General features: G+C 37.7%; 2 protein-coding genes across 2 annotated transcripts in view; both read left to right on the forward strand.

The window, feature by feature from the left end:
• The window catches only part of LOC125785743 (uncharacterized), a 399,129-nt gene that overhangs the window by 105,693 nt on the left and 274,710 nt on the right, over positions 1 to 18,726 (forward strand). The gene's annotated exons all lie outside the window — the stretch shown is intronic.
• On the forward strand, positions 11,015 to 17,646 carry eif3f (eukaryotic translation initiation factor 3, subunit F). The gene is made up of 8 exons (XM_022674742.2): positions 11,015 to 11,248; positions 11,453 to 11,523; positions 12,739 to 12,818; positions 13,956 to 14,093; positions 14,208 to 14,299; positions 16,248 to 16,384; positions 17,334 to 17,447; positions 17,538 to 17,646. Exons 1-8 carry the CDS (start codon positions 11,137 to 11,139, stop codon positions 17,613 to 17,615), a joined length of 822 nt encoding a protein of 273 aa, XP_022530463.1. The 5' UTR covers positions 11,015 to 11,136; the 3' UTR covers positions 17,616 to 17,646.

Genomic DNA, 18,726 nt, shown 5'->3' on the forward strand with positions numbered 1-18,726 from the left:
TTCACATGCTATTACTGACCACAATCATGGCAACAAAAAATGACACACCTTTTTATTTATACATTTATACAGAATGTGTGAATGTAATAATAATATATGTAAATGATTACAAAAGTATATCTAGTACCCTGTTTGGTGCTTCTAGCCTGAATACAAAATGAGACACAGTTAACCCTGGAGAAATACAGGTTCTGTATGGCACCCTGCGTTAGCTTCGCCTCCAGGTGTTGCAGCTGGGCCTGTAGATCCTGCACACTCGTAGGTTGTTAAATGTAGCATCCCATCTGATTCCATAAACACTTAATTATTGATAAATCTGACAACTGAGCACGCCAGTGTTTTACTCTTACAGAGACCTTCTTGGGATACTCTTACTGTGTGTGTGGTGAGTATTATCCTGCTGAAAAATGGCAGTTATAATCCTCACTACAAGAGACAACACGTGGCCACAGGATGTCCTGGACATATCTCTAAGCTTTTAGTGTCCCTTGTATCACTAGTAAGGGACCAGCACCTCACTACCAGACCCTCTCACCAGCAGCTGTGTTAGTGTGTGAACCCCGCAGCATTAGTCACTTCATTGGTCCAAACATTAAGCCCATCAGCCAATCAGGGGCGCTGGCTGTAATTACATGCTTGGTCATACAGCAGTGTGCAGTGAGATACACTCCTCCATTCCTCCCAGTAAAGCTTTGCAGTTCCTAAGTAGATTGAGTGTCTTTCTGACATTCTAAAAGTTTATTTCTACAATCGTTCTGTGACCCTTTTTCTGCCTAGACCCCCTAGTTTTTTGTATTTCCCCTTTTACCCCCGTTCACTTGGACCTTTGTGTGTTTGTACCATAAACCTGCTTCTGGATAACAACTTTCCAAAAATCAATAAATGACCAGTTTATTTCATTATATTTCTCCTCTCTCAATCTAAACTCAGTGGGTTCTTTAGAGCCTGAGTCTTTACTGATCAGCTACATTGGGCAGATTTGTGCTGGAAGACTCCATGATCATTGGACAGCTGGTTAGTGCTGTTGATCAGTGACTAGTCAAGTCACATTGAGTTTTTACAGGGATCTTGATTCCAGCTTCTAGTGAGCAAGCCGTATGTTACAGTGGAATGGAAACGCCTCCTGTTTCACGCGGGCAATGTTCTCTCACCATGCATTTAAAATACTTTTCTTTTTATGTGCCTCTGACCACAGATGGTCTTTATAGAACAGACATATCGGTTATTACTGTTAGACACTGCCTGAGGGTATGCGTCATGTGTGCAGGCCGTGTTGGGGGGGCAGTAAGAGCACACAGCGTAATAATTCCCCTTTACCAGGAGGATTGCCTCTTATGTACCTCTAGAGAGAGAAAACTGTGACAGCCATAATGGCTCTCCTGGAACATGTGTCAAGCTTGGAACTGTGAACTGGGACAATAACTCCCATTTCAAATAATCCAGTCATATGCCAGTCTCTAAACCCGTCTCCAAATCCATGAACCCGTATACTTGTTACAGTTTGGTGCATTTTGTGTAGATGACAAAAGTAATGACTTTCTGCCAGTGTTTCTCTTCACGCAGGGATGTGAGTGTGATTCATGTGATCCTAATAGTTTTGAAGGCATTCAACTGTATGTGTCTGTGTGGCCCAAGGGCAACGACCTGGTCCTTAACAAAACCAAAACAAGGATTTTTTTATACATTACAAATTACACAGCAGACATTCAGTCATTTTCCTCAGAGTGGACTCTGTGTTCACGACTACAGGACCTGGATTGGTGTATTGCCACCCCTACTGGTACAAAACACACAGCAGAAACTTCACTTCTTGTGAATTCACCCAAAGAACCAAAAAACTGCCTGTGTTCTTCTATCACTGCTGTAAAGGGGCAGTACTGTACTGCATCTGTGCACGGTTTTCCAGCTGTACAGCAGCAGAGATGAAAGCCTTCCAAAGGGTCATCAACACTGTCCAGAAGATAACTGGCTGCCCTCCTCCCTCCCTGGAAGACCTTCACAGTGCCGGCTGTCTCCAAAAAGCTCAGAACATACTGATCGGCACTTCACATCCTGCACACTGTCTGTTTGAACTGCTGCTCTCAGGCAGACCAAAGCTGTACTCCCTATACGCTCCATGCTTTAAAACCCTCCAATGTGGCAGAATTACAACAATTCTGTAAAGATGAAGGAACCAAAAATCCTCCACACACTGTGAAAGATTCACAGCAAGTTACTGCAGCTTGATTGCAGTTGTTGCTGCTAAGAGCAACCAGTTATTAGCTTTAGGGGCACCGCTTCTTTTTAAGCTGCTGCTGATGCAGCATTACCGAGCAGCATGATTCAGTTCTGATACATCAGCTCACAGACGCCCTTTGCTGCAGACATCACCCTAGGAGTGATGTGAGGAGAGAGCGCCATCTACCCATCCGGAGGAAGCAGGGACAGTTGTGTTCCCTGTGAGCACTGGCAGTTTGATGATAAAGCTGCATGAGCGGGGGTTCAAACCTGCAACCTCCCGCTCATTAGTGGCAGCGCTTTAGACCGCTGGACCACTCGGCGCCCCCTTATTTTATATTTGTTAACTGATATTTAAATTAGTTTAATATGAAACATTAGACAAAAAAAATAAGAAATCATGAAAGGCAAACACATTTTTACACAGCACTGTACGCTCTGAAAACTTTGAGGGATTGGAGACTCCTACAGGACACAAACAGAAACTGCCTGTTCACATTCTGCTCCACTTACTGTATTTTTCAGATTATAAGGCGTAATTAAAATATATAATTTTCTCAAAAATCTACAGTGCACCTTATAATCTTATTATTATTATTATTATTATTATTATTATTATTATATCTACCACTCAGGTATTAAGGATCAGTAAAATCCCTCTGCTGAAGTACAGAATTATACAGGAGTTTCAGTGAAGTTTCTCCAGGCTGGAGCATTATTAGCATTAGCCGCTAACCACAGCGCTAGCTCTTTTGCCTTTCAGAGGTGAGTATATTGGACGGTAGCCTGCGGCTTTACAGTGTTATAAAAAGCTATGTGGGACAGACCGCTAGCTGATAGCGCCCTGGAATACCAGAACACCCAGGGTTCCTCAGTGTTTACGCACTGCTTTTATCAGTTTTATCTAAAACCTATTAATCTAAAAGGCATTAAATGTTACTTGGTATTTTATAGCAATACATTATGAAGTGGAATGTGATGTTTACCGATGTTTGCACTGATAGAATTGCATCAAATTCTGTTTTCAGTATTTAATGAAAATAAAGATTCTGTTCCATTCTATAACTCTAATATGCTGCACATAAAATATTAAATGTAAAATGATATGTGTTAGATGAGATACAGTGCAAGACTGCAGTATGATAGGGATATAAGAAAATGTTGATATCATATAGTATTTGGATATTTTGTTTTGCAAAATTGCATTAATATTATATATATCAATAATATATCATGCAAAAACACAGTATACATTTTTATTATTAGTTTATCCCGCTGTAGCAGATCTTGCAGAAGCATGCATTTGCACAGGTACTTTAGGGAACCGTTCGTGCACTATATATGGGCTCCTGCTGGGTCTGTTGTCAATAGATGCAGGTCATTTTCGCTCTAATTCACTCAGTATATATGTTGTTGCACAACACTGGCTTCGTTTACAGACCTATAGGCAACTTGATGTTCCCTGTAATGTTCAGTCAAAGTATTGATTGTATCCGTGATGGAAATAAAGAGTCGGAGGCTTTCAGCCCGGGTGCTGGAGGTAATTTCCACGGTCTGCTACAAGGATCCATCGACAAGGACGTATCTCCTGTCCATTTGCCTGAAGTATTTCTGAGCAATGCTGAAAGACGTGTTGTAGTGATGAATGTGTGCGGAGGAGCTATTTGGTCACTGTCTAAGTGCACATTCTCCTGTTTAAACTGAGAATATATTGCCAGTTGTAGAGTAAAGGTGTCCCTCATTGACGAGCATCTATTTAGCAGCTACTTGGTCAATATCCAGGAGCTAAAAGGAAAAACACTCTTGGGGACACAAACAAGACCTTTATTACTGACTCTCTGAGAATAATCAGAGCATCTGTACATTTAAAGCATCATGGCCTCACATCTCAACACAGTGTCTGCATGGTCCAGAGCTTAGTACAACATTAGCACACAGTTATTTTAAAATTATGTCTCAGCAAGAAACAGTTTTTAATGCAAAGGAAAGAAACAAGTAACAATTCTTTGATTGTATTAAGAATGAAAGAAATCTGGAGTTTCCTCCTCAGCCTTCAGGCCTGATGGTTTCTGAGCTGTAGTCAAAACAGGGTTTCTGACATTTCACTGGCGACCTCCATCCCACATCGGTTTAGCTGAAACGGCTGATGAATGACTTGTGATGTTGAGCTAAAGCAGATACATACGGCTGTTTTCCATGTTCAATCACAGAGAAAGTGTGTCAATAGGCCATTGATTGACTTATGTACAAAAAAAACTACCTAAGGACTGAATAATCAAACATGATTAAACGCTACAGATACTAACACATGGATCTATCTAAGGATAAATTATACTGAGGCCACTATATTTCTCCTGTCTGCATTTATTTACACTCTTAAAAGGGCAAGGAAGGGGTGGTTTCTTATCTGCTAGCTGCTCACTCACTCTGTGGATGTCATCAGAAGATCACTGGTCTTTTTCAGTCCTGATGCTGTCAGTCTGCCTGCTCTGGACGCTGAACTTAACAACAGAGACTTCCCAGCATGCACTCTCACCGGCCTTCCCTGAGCTTCTGATTGCACTCACCTGGTCTGTCTAAAACCACCCTGTTTCTGTTGTCCCCTCGCCGGGTATTGAATCTAGTTCACCAGCTCTTCTACTAGGTGTTTCTTTTGTTTATTTTCTATTGTTACTGACCCATTTCTTTTTGTTAACCGGCCTGTCTATATTTGTGTATTTAGACTACTCTTTTTTTGCCTAGCCCTTTATCTGTTTGGATTTATCTGTGTATGACACTTTAGGCTGCTCAGTCTGGTATGTTGTTTATTCTTGCTGCCTTCGTGTTATTAACCGTACCCGTCTCTCATCAATCACTTGATTAATAAACTTTATTTTAGTATCTGCATGTGTCTACCTCACGACTGGCCCGTGCCACAGCCTAAGCCAAGAACACTCACAAGAGCTCTCACACCCAAATTTACACATTAGCAAATAGACAATACAATTAAATATAGAACAATACCTTCCTTTGAGGCCTTTTTTTTCTTGAGAAAATCAGGGAAACAACATGAGATTATTTTATGATTATTATGGTTATAATGATTATTATGATTGATATGATAATGATTTCACAAAGCTTCCAAGAAGAAAATGGGTAAATAAAATACTGTATGTGAATTCATGACACTAACACCCTGATTTTTGCTGACTTCACCTTAAACGTGTAGAGCAGGGGTCGGATTTGATCCCGCAAGAGGAGCAGTGTGTCATTTTTTTTCCTTCTTTCTTCTTGGGTTTACCTGCTTTGAGATCAGATGTTCTGAGGGTTCAACAATCCTCTGGGCTGGAGAGCTACTAGTCTGTAGCTCCATCCCATTACACTTGTGTGTCAATACACAAATCAACAGGTAGCAAACAAGTTAAGAAATGACAGAAGCTGGAGTAAAGTTGACTGTCTTTACTGTTGTCTTGTCTTCATTCATAACGTTTTTTGTAAAACTGAAACATACAAAGAAAATGCTTAATCAGACACTGTTAATGGTATATGAAAATACATACAAACATTTCCCTCCCATAGCTCTAAATAATCTGTAGCAAGATAATAGAAAGAAAATAAACTTACAAGCAATGATGTCCAAGGCACAAACAAAGCTGAAACCTAACAGCAGAGACCACGGCAAAACACTGCTCTTTTACAGCAAACAAATGGCTGACCTACCAAAATCACCTGACCCTTTATAACCAATGGCATCAGAGTTTACAAAAAAGGGAAAATGACTGTAGTTTTTAAAACAACCACAAGAGGGACCCAATGACCACAACATTGACTAAATTCACATAGAAGTTTTAACAGAGCATAACAATTTCAGTTTTACTACAGACATCTAATGACTCAAACACAGCTTTAGCTCACTTTCATTTTACTAAAATCAGTATTCAGCCTGTGGTCATACAGTATCTCCCTGATGATAAAACTGCATAGCTAGCTCAAGCTAGATGTTTTAGCTGGTCTACTAGCTACATAACCAGTATGACCAAACTAGACCAGCATGACCAGTAAGATCAAGCTGTTCAACCAGCATGACCAAAATCAAATGGTCAAATCAAACATTCTCTTTGCTGGTTAAACAGATACTTTACAAGCACATTTTAAATTTTGTTTGATTTTGTTGTTTAGATAAAGTTAGATACCAAAACCAGTACGGTCAAGCTGCTCAAAGAGCATGACTAAAATTTAATTCAACATCACTGTGCTGGTGAAGAGCTGGTTTACAAGCACAGGGTTTTCTCCTGGATGACAAGATTTTTTATCACCTTGATCCATAAGGAGCAGCTCAGACAGCAAATACTACATTTTTCAGCAGGGGTGTGAGCTTTGGAAATCAATATTAATCTTTTGTGATAAATGATCTTACTGGGACGTGATTGGACTGTACTTCAGGGTCAAGCATATGACAACAAGCATGCCTTAGAGGATAGGCTGGGATTGGCATTCTGTGTCAAACTGGGGAATTGAGAAACATTTAATCTTTAATCTGTATTTTTTTCAATTTTAAAGGACTAACCTATAAAACAAGGTACCACTTTAAAACCAAAAAATGAATTTTAGAAATCAGGACTCATCACTGCAGTGGCTCTGAGGAATGTAATATTATCAATATCTGTGGAAAGCCGTGTTTACAGTGTAATTCTAGACTGTGGTCTGCAGTCTCAGTCCTACTTAAGAATCAGCTGCACTGTAACACTGTAACCCTACAACACTGAACTATACCACCTCTCACATTCACACAGACAGCTCCCTGCAGAGGACAATACACAGCTTTTAATCATTTTAAACAAGGTTCTAAATAATGGGGAGTAAAAGTGCTGATCTTACAGGGAGCTGGAGGATGTCTGTGATCAGTCACCGCCAGTAGTGTAATTACTTTTTCCAGTTTTCTCTTACAGCAAATCTGCCTGCTGATGGATTTTGTACAGTTTATCTTTACAAAGCTGTATTTAATAATGAAACCTTGCTATCTATAAGCACATTGTTTCCTGACAGCTATTAAACAAATATTATGTTTGTTTTATCTTGTTTGCCTATACTCTTTTTACCTCCACACTAAACAGAGTCTTTAAGGATATGAAATGCTGCCATCTACTGTGTGATGTGGGTACAATCAAAAATGTTACACTTTCTTTTATATAATTTTCCTATATATATATAATTTTGAATTAAATATAATTTCAAATTAAATATATAATCTCAAAATAATAACTACAAGACAAATTAAATTAAACATTTTTATTGCCATATTATTAATAATTAATTGTTTATAACTAATCAAGTTAAGTTATTCTTTCTATCCAAAAATCATGTTTCTCAAAAAAAATTGTAATTCTTTAAAAAGTACAGTGTATGAAATTATTTATTATTATTTGACTATGATGTTTTTGTTTTGCTTCCCTGCTGAAAACTTGAATTGGGTCGATCATGCTTGTAGACTAGCAAAAACGTTAAACTCAAACAAGCACATATATTATGCTATATTTAAACATATTTTACTATTATTCAGTATACTGTCAGTTCACAGTATACTGACTTTAACTGACATTTATATAAACTGCAATATCAATTGCATAAAGATGTATTAAACAGTAATTATGAAATGAAACATATGTACACTGTAGATGTAACTACTTCCGTGCATTTTTCACTCGAAATAAAAACACTCAACCAAAACTTCATTAAGTCAAACATTAAAACATTTAAATATTCATTAGAAATCACACAAATTCCATAAAAACCTGCTTAAAGTTTAGCCGATTAGATAAGCTAGTAAGCTTGTTCACTAACAGCAGCTATCAAAGACCCACAAAACCTAACCTCATAAAGCCTAAGAATCCAAACAGAGGAAACAGTGCTGCTGCCATTATAGACTGAACTACAGAAAACCCTGAAATATTACAGTCACACTGCACCAACTTAAAACAACACATTTAAAGTTATTACTATTATTTTTTTTTCTAAATAATAAAATAATGTATAATACATTAACAATGATGACCCCTGCTGAAGAACAGAAATATTATCTGTCCCTCCACCAACTGACTAAACTAATGCAAAGCCCTCATTTCTCATATTTATGTTCTATCATATATATATATTTTTTTACAATAAACACCTGAAGTTTGTGAATTTACCAGATACATATATATCAGGCAGACACAGTAATATTTATTCACAATGTTGATTTTAATAAATAAATAAATAAACATTTTTACAAAGACAGAAATATTAGTCTCTGAACATCAAATTACACATCATGAGAAGAGGAATAAAATGCCAGCAGTAGCTGAAAGTTTAGAGAGCAGAACCTTGGGAACCTTGGTCTAAAGGACGAGTTTGTCCAACTGAGTTAAAATGTCAAATAACTGCATTATAAAGTTATAAAACTCGTTATTCGATTTGATGCTTGTCACTAAATTAGAGCTACTAATCACATATTAATTGAGTGCAGTTTAAACCATAGACTGTATATAAGTGCACAGACTTTTCAGTAGCTTTCCATAACAGCAGACGCGCCTCCAGAGCGCCATCTACAGGCTGTTACCCACCTCACAACAGAGATTCACCTCCTAGGCTTGAAAAGGCCTGAAAACTAAAGTATACCTTTTCACAGTGTACCTCAACTTTACGCTGCAATTAGTTATATGGCCAGACAGCTAACTCTAGCTACCCAGCTCAGCTAGCTACCTGTTCACAATCACAGGTAAGTTAACTAGTTAACTACAGGATACGCACATGCAAAACTTATGTGACATTAACTAATTAGACAGATCAAAACTGAATATGATCAATTTTCACATTTACAGACTGTTTGCAACATACATGAACTTTAACTCCTATTTATCTGTTAAAATTATTTTGTCAACTATAGCTGACTTAACTGATGCTGACCATACCACTAGATGACTTAAAAAGACTTTTAATAGCGTAAAGTCTGACACCCTCTAACATCTATAGACTAATCACAGACTTTTTACTCACAGATAGACACAGGCTTAGATTTTGCAAAGAGAGAGGATCTGGGTCACTATTCAGACGACTGCAACTCATTTTTTTCTGAGATTATTTATACCTACTGTTCATTTACAGATATTTTATACCGTGCATTGCTTATTATGGGGTGTTCAATAGAGGTGACTGATCTGGATCACTGGCGGTTTTGGGGGCGGGGCCACAGGGGTATCTGATTGGCCACTTGAAGCGCCCCGTCCTGTCACTCATCTGTCCTTTACCCGAGAGTGATGATCAGAATCTGATGCAGTTCCACACCCAAACACTAGCAGCGCTAATGAGCCGAATATCAATCTCCAGCGTGATTAAAGCTCAGGCGGAGGGAGATGTTTTAAAGTTTTGATGTTTTAAACTGACAGTATTTGTAAAAAAATAAATAAAAAGGTTTTAAAAAATTTATAATCTTATGGGGAGTAATAGTGAGTTACTGGTGTTATTATTATGGGGTGTAATAGCGGGGTGTTGTTATTGTTATGGGATGTTATAGCCATACCTGTCAAGTTTTAGATTTAAAAATAAGGGACATTTTCCTCTGTCCACTCCCACCAGCCCAACGAAGGTTCAGTATCCCTTACATTTTAAGACAGGTTTAAAAAAATCTAAAATAACCACATGTGAACCACTTACACACTACAATTAGATTATCAGAATCTGAAATGTTGTGGACATTCCTACATATGTCATTTTTAATACAGCCAAATTAAAACCCCTTTTCTAGATATTTAAAAAAAGGTTAAGATTTCATGTCTTTTTTTGGCATAATGCACTCTTTTATATGATATATGTTTTTTATTTAATGGATTTAAAATTGAACAAAAGGTGCACAAATTCTGCAAAATGACTGTTGGTGACCTAAAAATAGTATCATGAGCTTTTACTAAAAGGACATGGACCAGATATATTCCATCAGTAAAAATTAGTCCTAATTGGCCTACTAAATTAATAATTTTTAATTAATACTTCTTTCTTTTGATCACTCCACCCCTGATCAGTTCAGTTCATTTCGGTCCTCTACACATTTCTAGTTAAACTGAGTCACAAACTTTATTTTTATTTTATTTTAAAAGGTTTAATCTGTGTGTTTTATTTCGGAGACGAGTATTTTTAAGCAGCTATCAGAAAAATCTCATCACAGTTTCCATTAGCCTACCGTTACCTTTCTTTAAGAAAAATCGCTGTATATCCAGATCTGTTTTAACATCAGCTGCTCCGAATAGCTGCCTGAACTCACAGCGACGGGGGGCTTACCTACACTGACCCTCCTTTCCAAGCTTTCTCCTTGAACCGGCTCCACGATTGGTTAAGAGACACAGAGCGGTCAGTGCCCTGTCTCCTCAATAATATATGTTTTTTTATTTTAATATAATACGGGAAATTTACGGGAAAATACTAATACGGGAGGACGGCGGGAAAAAGGAGTAAAATACGGTAGTTTCCCGGACAAAACGGGAGACTTGACAGGTATGGTTATAGCGGGCTGTTATTATTATGGGGTGTAATAGTGAGTTACTGGTGTTATTATTATGGGGTGTAATAGCGGGGTGTTGTTATTGTTATGGGATGTTATAGCGGGCTGTTATTATTATGGGGTGTAATAGCGGGGTGTTGTTATTATTATGGGATGTTATAGCGGGCTGTTATTATTATGGGGTGTAATAGTGAGTTACTGGTGTTATTATTATGGGGTGTAATAGCGGGGTGTTGTTATTGTTATGGGATGTTGTAGCGGGCTGTTATTATTATGGGGTGTAATAGCGGGGTGTGAACACTGCGGGGCAGCAGCAGGTCTGAGTGCGGGGCAGCAGCAGGTCTGAGTGCGGTGCTGGGGCTCTGCTCTGTATCCGGTCTGCTGCTCTCTCTCTTCCTCTCGGAAACATGGCGGTTCACGGGCCGGTTGTGAAAATCCACCCGGTGGTTCTCGCTTCCATCGCGGACTCGTACGAGCGGAGGAACGAGGGGGCGAGCCGGGTGATCGGTACATTACTGGGTGAGGACTCGGGTTTGGGGGATATTTGAGGAGCGCTGGGTCTGAATCAGGACACGGGCTTTGTTCGGGTTCAGCACGCTGTGCCAGGATAACGCTACTGCGCATGTCCGCTGATTAGCCTGAAGACTCGTGTTGCTAAAACAGCGTTAACTAACTTTACTACTGTTTATCTAATTTATTAAATATGTGTGTTTATTCCCACAGGAACCATAGATAAGCATTCTGTCGAAGTCACCAACTGTTTCTCCGTTCCTCACAATGAGTCAGAAGACGAGGTAAGAAAATCCCGAGGCTAACGAGCTTTAGCTTTACTGCCATTAGTAGCTAACCACAGTTAAAAACATTTATCTTTATCCATAAACCAGTTTAAACTGTTCATCTGGAATAATGTAGCTACTAAATCTACAGCACAGGATCACCAAACTGTTCTCCCTACTGTTAGTGTTCACAAGATCTCTACTGATGAACTGCTGAGCCTGTGATCCAGAAGCTCCTCCCTGTTTACATCTATAATAAGCAGAAATATTTGAGTGTCTTTATTGTTTATATTTACCACCTACCAAACGTTTAATAAGAAATTAAATACTCTCTCTACTCTACTGTAAATGTAGCAGAAAAAGAACTACAATGCTGATAGGTACACTGGAAATATAGATGGAGGGATGTAGACACCACAGCGTTCTCTCATATTCATTGAAGTTAGCATTTTAAAGACATGAATACATGACTGCTCTCCTTGTTTGCTGTTTGTCTGTAGGATTATTGTTGCCTTTTATTTATTCCACAGCCAAATGTCCTGTTCATCAAAATAAAGATACAAAATAAAATAACAAACAGCGAGCAGGAAATTATAAGCATATAAATCAGCAACAGCAGTGGAGAGTGCTTTTAAGAGTTAATACATGAGATGTTTTTCATGTTTCTGGATCAGTAAAAATAGTAATGTAATTAAAATGATAACTGATGAAATATAGTTATAAGGTTCTGCATGTCATTTTTTTTAAATAATTATCCAATATTGAAATACGGATCTCCATTTCTACAAAGCTGTCTAAAGTATTTTTATTTATTACTCGGCTACAAGATAGATATAGAAACTAGGGTTTAAAATACTTCTGTATAAGTTGAATTATTAACTCAAGTTATGAAGGACAAGCTGAAAATAAAAAGGGGTGAGGAGGCTGTTTATAAAGTGTAAGCAATAGAAAGTTGAAAGTAGAAATTGTGAAAGTGTTACAAAAAATGTCTCTAGTAAAGTATAGATGAAATAAAGTATAGATGTAATAAAGTATTAGTTCCTCATTGCTTGACACCCCTGCATTACTATAAATATGCTTGTTGCATTTGCCTTGTGTAGTTTAGTTACATGTAGAGCAGATAGAATTGTCTGTGGTCATTTAAGGCCAGTTTGTAGAAATACAAATTTAAAGTGATTTATGGAGTCATGTTTTATTCTTGTTTTTTTTTCCCCTCTTGTTAAAATATTCTAGGTGGCTGTGGACATGGAGTTTGCAAAGAACATGTACGAACTTCATAAGAAGGTTTCGCCCAGTGAAGTCATCATTGGTTGGTAGGTGACTTCTGATTTTTGATCATTTTATTACACATCATTTCAAAATTAACCGCTGGGAGGAAATTGTGAGATTCTACTGAAGCAAAAGTGGGACTCATCACTGAATGTGACCCAGAGACCGTATGCTTTTGTCTTGGTGGAGTGGACCAATGAATTCATGTGTTGTGGCACTGTGGTCAACGCCAAGATGAACGGTTTGTTGTTAATCACACTTCCTGTTCTCTTGGTGTCGAGTGCAGTATCATACAGTGTTAGATCACATTTGGTCTTCATTACGAGCACTTTAACAGCTTTAATGAGGTTTCAGTTATGTTAATGAGGCCCTGCTCTTCTGAACACACACACCAGCACGACAGGACAATGCTCGTCCACGTACTGCTGCCATCTTCAGACTAGCTGTGTTCCCAGACTTATTCCCTCCTCCACTGCAAAATTCATGTGTGGCATGAATCATCACAGGACACCATTAGGTACCTCTACAACATAGGTCAGCAATAGGCGGCCCGCCTATCTGGCCTGTGAGGTTGTTTGAACTATGATCAACGATAAGGAAAAAAGAACAATTTTTCCCCTAATTGTAACTCTAGCCGGCACAGATGTAGTGTATTGGATTGCGATCCTAATGACATGGGTTCGATCCCCGCGTGAGGAGTGGTGTGTGTGTTCATTTATTTTTTATTTTCTTCCTGGGTTTACCTGCTTCATTTTTTTTGTGGCCCACTATATAATGGCTTGGAAAAAATCTGTTCCGCAACCAAAACGAATGACCGACCCCTGATCTACAACATCATTCAAAAGGTCAAGTCAAGTAGTTTTATTGTCAGTACTGCATATGTACAGGACATACAGAGGATTGAAATTAAGTTACTCTTTCCCCCAAAGTTACAACAAGTGCATCAAGATAAAAATATAAATATGAAAGGTTAAGAGACATTAAATGTACAATACAGCAAGATTGCACATATAGATATACGTCTATAACTATATAGACATGGCCAAGAGATCCGACATTTACTTTTGAGTGCCACATTTGTTTTGATAATGTAATATAATTAGTATAATAGTCCTTTTTTTAATTATTTAATAGTTTTATATAATTTGTGTTAAAGTGAAATGGTATGATTTATTTTCCAGGTATGCCACAGGATACGACATCACAGAACATTCCGTGCTGATCCATGAGTACTACAGTCGGGAAGCGCAGAACCCCATCCACCTCACCGTGGACACGGCGCTGCAGAGCAACAAAATGAACATTCGTGCTTATGTCAGGTTAGACTGCTCGTCCTGTTTCCTGACTACAGCACTTTACATATAGAACTGATTTGGTATGTGTTTTTTCGTCTTTTGGTAAATGTGTTTGATTTTGTATGTTTTATCTTTCAGCGCACAGATGGGTGTTCCAGGGAAGACTGTTGGTGTGATGTTCACGCCCTTAACAGTAAAATATGTTTATTATGACACAGAGCGCATTGGAGGTTAGTCACCGGATCTTCTTTAATATATGTAGACCTTCTTGTACAACCTCTATTCCAAAATAATTTTTTCATTCTGCAAATTGAAAAAATAATTTAACGATTTGCAAATCTCTTAAATTTTATTCACTATTGAACATAGTAATTTATCATACACTGTCTGGCCAACGAAAAAAGTTTCCACCTTTGTAAGTGTAAATGTAAGTGAGTAAATGATGTGTTGGTTGTTTGATGCTGCAGTTGTTCTGCAGGTTTAGGTTCAGTAACAGTATGTGCTGAAAGAATGAGGTCAGCTGACTCTACCTGAATATACTGAATATAGATCAGATTATTCCATCAATGGATTTTATCTTCTCTGATGAACACGAGCATATTCCAACATAACAATATCAGGATTGATGGAGCTGGAATAGTGAAAGAGTGATTCAGGGAGCATGAGATCATCATTTTCACACATGGATTGAGAGAGTTCACCACAGAGTCCAGATCTTAACCTCATTGAGAATCTTTCCTAAAGCTTAAGGCAGACCAACCAAATATTAGTGAGACCTTTTTTTGGCCAGTCAGTTTATGTTAAGTAATACGTTTTGCCGTTTCATGATGAACATAAACTCATTTAGAACTTGGTGGTAGCAGCTCTGTTGGAATTGGGGTTGTATATGTTGGGGTCTGTTGTATCTGCAAACATCTGATTAATTTTGTTCTGCTGTGTAAAACATACCTGTTTATTGTCTGTCTGTGGACTCCAAAACAGACATCATGCAAAGCGAGAGAAACCTGTACATTCTTAGATGTTACTTAGGGTTCTTTCCTGGATGACCTTTGCTTGGGTATATAATTTAGTTTTTCCTTCATTTGGCAGCGTATTGATAATTGCTAAACACATTTATATGCTAAGATACCTGTTTTAAAGCGTAGTGGTGGTTCAGGTGATTCATGATGAGGTTATTGTGAGTCTATTTTGTTCTATAGACCTGTGTGGTGAGACCTGCTAAACTCACAACTCACTTCTGATTGGATCCTCTACCTTAGGTTGACCATTTACATATAAATTAAATAAAACATGTTTTTAAATATAATTTTAGGTATAATATTCACGTGCTATGAAGCATCATGTCAGGCATTTGCAAAAACAAACATTGTAAAGGGCTTTCTAATTAGACCTGTCACAATTAACTTCTTATCTAGTTGAGGGGTTTAGTGGAATAAGGGGCTGCCACTATGATTCAAGGACCACCAGTCCTGGATCTTCATGCTTGCCATCATCAGCCGAAGTCCAAGAGAACAAAATTCACCATGGTCTCTAAGTGGTGGGTGAACGGCACTCCCTCCTCACACCACTGCCTGTGTGATGTTGATCAGCACGGGTGTCTGATGGCTGATACACTGGAGCTGGGGGCACTGCTCTTTCCTCTGCCTGCGCCGGATTACTCTTAACACAACAGATCCAAACCAGCACGTCTGTGAACCAGGGACTAACTGCTGAAGCTTAACCATAATAGTTTTATTTAACCCATACTTAGACATTGAGCTCTAATGCATTCACAGAAAAGGATTTAGCCTTTATCCGACTTAAACTTAATCAGAGCTGCTATAAAAAGTGTAAAATAAACAAGTGTTTTGAGAAAGAAGAGTAAGACACCAGTGAGTATCAGAACACAGCTGATCTAGCAAACACCCTCACAGCACAAAATGTGGATGATCATTTGTATTTCAGTGGACAGCAAATTTAGTTTTAGTATAATTAAACATTTTATTGTTTCATTTCTAATATCTTTGTTCATCACTCTTTAAAACGGTTTAATTGCATTATGTGCTATTATAGTTCCATTATATCAGTGGCATGGTTCTGCTTAACATTGATACTTGATATCTTAAGATTTGATAGATTTTGTAATTCTGAACTGTTAAATGGTCTATTTCTCACATCTGCTCTGTGCTTCTTTTATAGTTGATCTTCTACAAAGGACTCGTGCATCTCCCAACCGCACCAATGGCTTGACCTCAGACTTGGCTCAGGTGGGAAGTGCAGCAGGACGCATCCAGGAAATGCTGACCACAGTGCTCGCATACATTGAAGATGTCCTGGTGAGTCTTGGGTTTCAGTGCTGAGGCCTGGATATATATTTTTTATAAGGTGCATTTGAAATGCTTTAATTTTCCCAAAAATTATCAGTTTGTCTTATAATCCGATGAGCCTTATATATGAATTTTATCAGTCAGGTATTAAAGAGCAGTAAAGCCACTCCACTGAAGTACAGAGTTATACAGTTTTAAAGTTTCTCTTTATCACAGAGGTTGAAGCAGTATTAGCATTAGTCACTAACCATGCTAACTGCTAGCTCTTTCATATTTTGGAGGTGAGTGTTTTTGGCCTGTAGCCTGCTGCTAACCCCAGCTAGCCCTGCTGGAGCAGTATTAGCATTAGCCACTAAACGTTCTAATCGCCGTTCAGAAGTGAGTATTTTGGACTGAGTCTAATATTGCCCTGGCTTACCGGTACACTTAGGGTTCCTCAGTGTAGCGCTGTCAGGCGCTCTAGCTGTTAAGGGCTAATGCTAATGCTCCAGCCTTAGTTCTGGTCATATTTGGGAATATAAGCTTAAGATAAATAAAGGAAAGTGCTTTACTCACCCAAATAAACGGTGTTCAGGAGAGAAATCTGTGTAGCTTAACATCCAGCGCTTGTTAAGAATTAGTTTAGATTACTTTGCTTAGCTTTACTTAACTTGATCTACCCCACCACCACCCACCATTGAGACTTGCTGAATTAGGATGGAAAAATAGTGACACCTGTTTCTTACTAGTGTTGCATAAAATGAGTCTGATCCAGTGTGCCTTATGTATCAAAAAATAGACCTGAAAATAACCAATTTTTGATAGTGTGCTTTATAATCCAGTGTGTTTTATAGTGCAAAAAATATGGTTTAATATGGTTTAATCAGATTAATAAATGTATATAGTATTCAGTTATAAGTCTTGGTTGTATCTCTGCTTTATTGGTTAAAAATTGTTGTTCATGTATTTTGATCTCTAGTCTGGAAAGGTGATGGCTGACAACAGCGTCGGGCGCTATCTAATGGATCTGGTCAACAAAGTGCCCAAAATCCCAGCAGAGGACTTTGAGAGTATGCTCAACTCCAACATTAATGTAAGTGACTCTGTGTGCTGTTTGTTTTTTTTGCTCTTTGTTTGGGTGCTGCTGGCTTTATCTCTTATCCTCGTGCTCTGTGTTTTTCAGGATCTGCTGATGGTGACGTACCTGGCGAATCTCACCCAGGCTCAGATTGCTCTTAATGAAAAACTGGTTGTTCTGTAACTGAAAAATAAAGATGTGTTTATCATTCTAACAGTGTGTCTGTGTGTGATAGAACATGTATATATTTTAAAACAAGATTGAAAATTGAACAATTGAACAATTATGTATACAGTTGGCTTAAGTGCAGGGTAAATGTGACCAAATGACTTTGGACAGAAGCATGTTTGAAACGCTTTATAAAAGAAACAGAATAAAAAGGAAAAGTAAAGTTATTTTCTTTGATCTTGTTTAATATTAGATAGAGAATCGTCTCCGCGCTGTTTAATGTTCAGAAGATCACAAGTTTGATCTTTAGTGATGTAATTTGTGATTTCTAGCCTTATGATAACTGGTTTATTTGAGTGAATGTAGTGAACAGGACACTGGATGGCAGTGAGGAGCCAGGCGTTAAAACATTCACAACAATCATTTTCTGATAGTGGTTCAGCTGTTAATGCTGCAAACAGCCTCCTGAGGTCATACAGTACAAAGTACATATATATTGTATATAAGTAATGCTATCCAAATTCACATTTATATAACAAATAAAATAGTTCTATAAGGGGAAAAAGCCTGAGGAAAAACACTGTTTACAAATACACATTAAATAAAGTACATATTTCTGTTAGTTTAATAGTGTGTATTGTTTAGCTTCTTTTTCAAGTACAATAAATTCAGATTTGAATTTTGAAAAAATAACATTTGTGAATTAATTAGAATCAAAATAACAATGTAGTATTGTCTTATTTAGTTTTTTTAAGATTATCAAAGTCAAACAATTTAACTTTATATCTTTGTTTACAGGGAAATAGCTGTGGATGATTTTATTCTGTTGTTAGAGATATTTAGATTGTAAATGCAGGGTTTACCACGTTATTTTTTAGATCTTATTTTTTCTTTTTATTGGATTGTTTAATACAGAACTGCAATAATGTAACTATAAACACATCATTAGTTATTATGAACAAACACAATACTTTCATTTCATCACATTTTATCAGGAATTCTATCAAAGCTTCTTAAAAATGAAGTATTTATTATAAATATTCTATTTCTGGGTGTATTCTTTAGATTTTTTTTTATAAATTTAATAGTTAAATGCAGTAAGAATAAAACCAGCAGTTTTAATGGA

The sequence above is a fragment of the Astyanax mexicanus genome, chromosome 21, assembly GCF_023375975.1.
Source record: "Astyanax mexicanus isolate ESR-SI-001 chromosome 21, AstMex3_surface, whole genome shotgun sequence".
Taxonomy (NCBI): Eukaryota; Metazoa; Chordata; class Actinopteri; order Characiformes; family Acestrorhamphidae; genus Astyanax; species Astyanax mexicanus.

Bases quoted from the DNA above. Each gene is read 5' to 3' on its own strand.
- eif3f (XM_022674742.2), top strand. From the start codon at position 11,137: ATGGCGGTTCACGGGCCGGTTGTGAAAATCCACCCGGTGGTTCTCGCT. The intron at 14,300-16,247 runs GTTAGTCACCGG...CTTCTTTTATAG, and splicing joins TGACACAGAGCGCATTGGAG to TTGATCTTCTACAAAGGACT. The intron at 17,448-17,537 runs GTAAGTGACTCT...TGTGTTTTTCAG, and splicing joins TGCTCAACTCCAACATTAAT to GATCTGCTGATGGTGACGTA.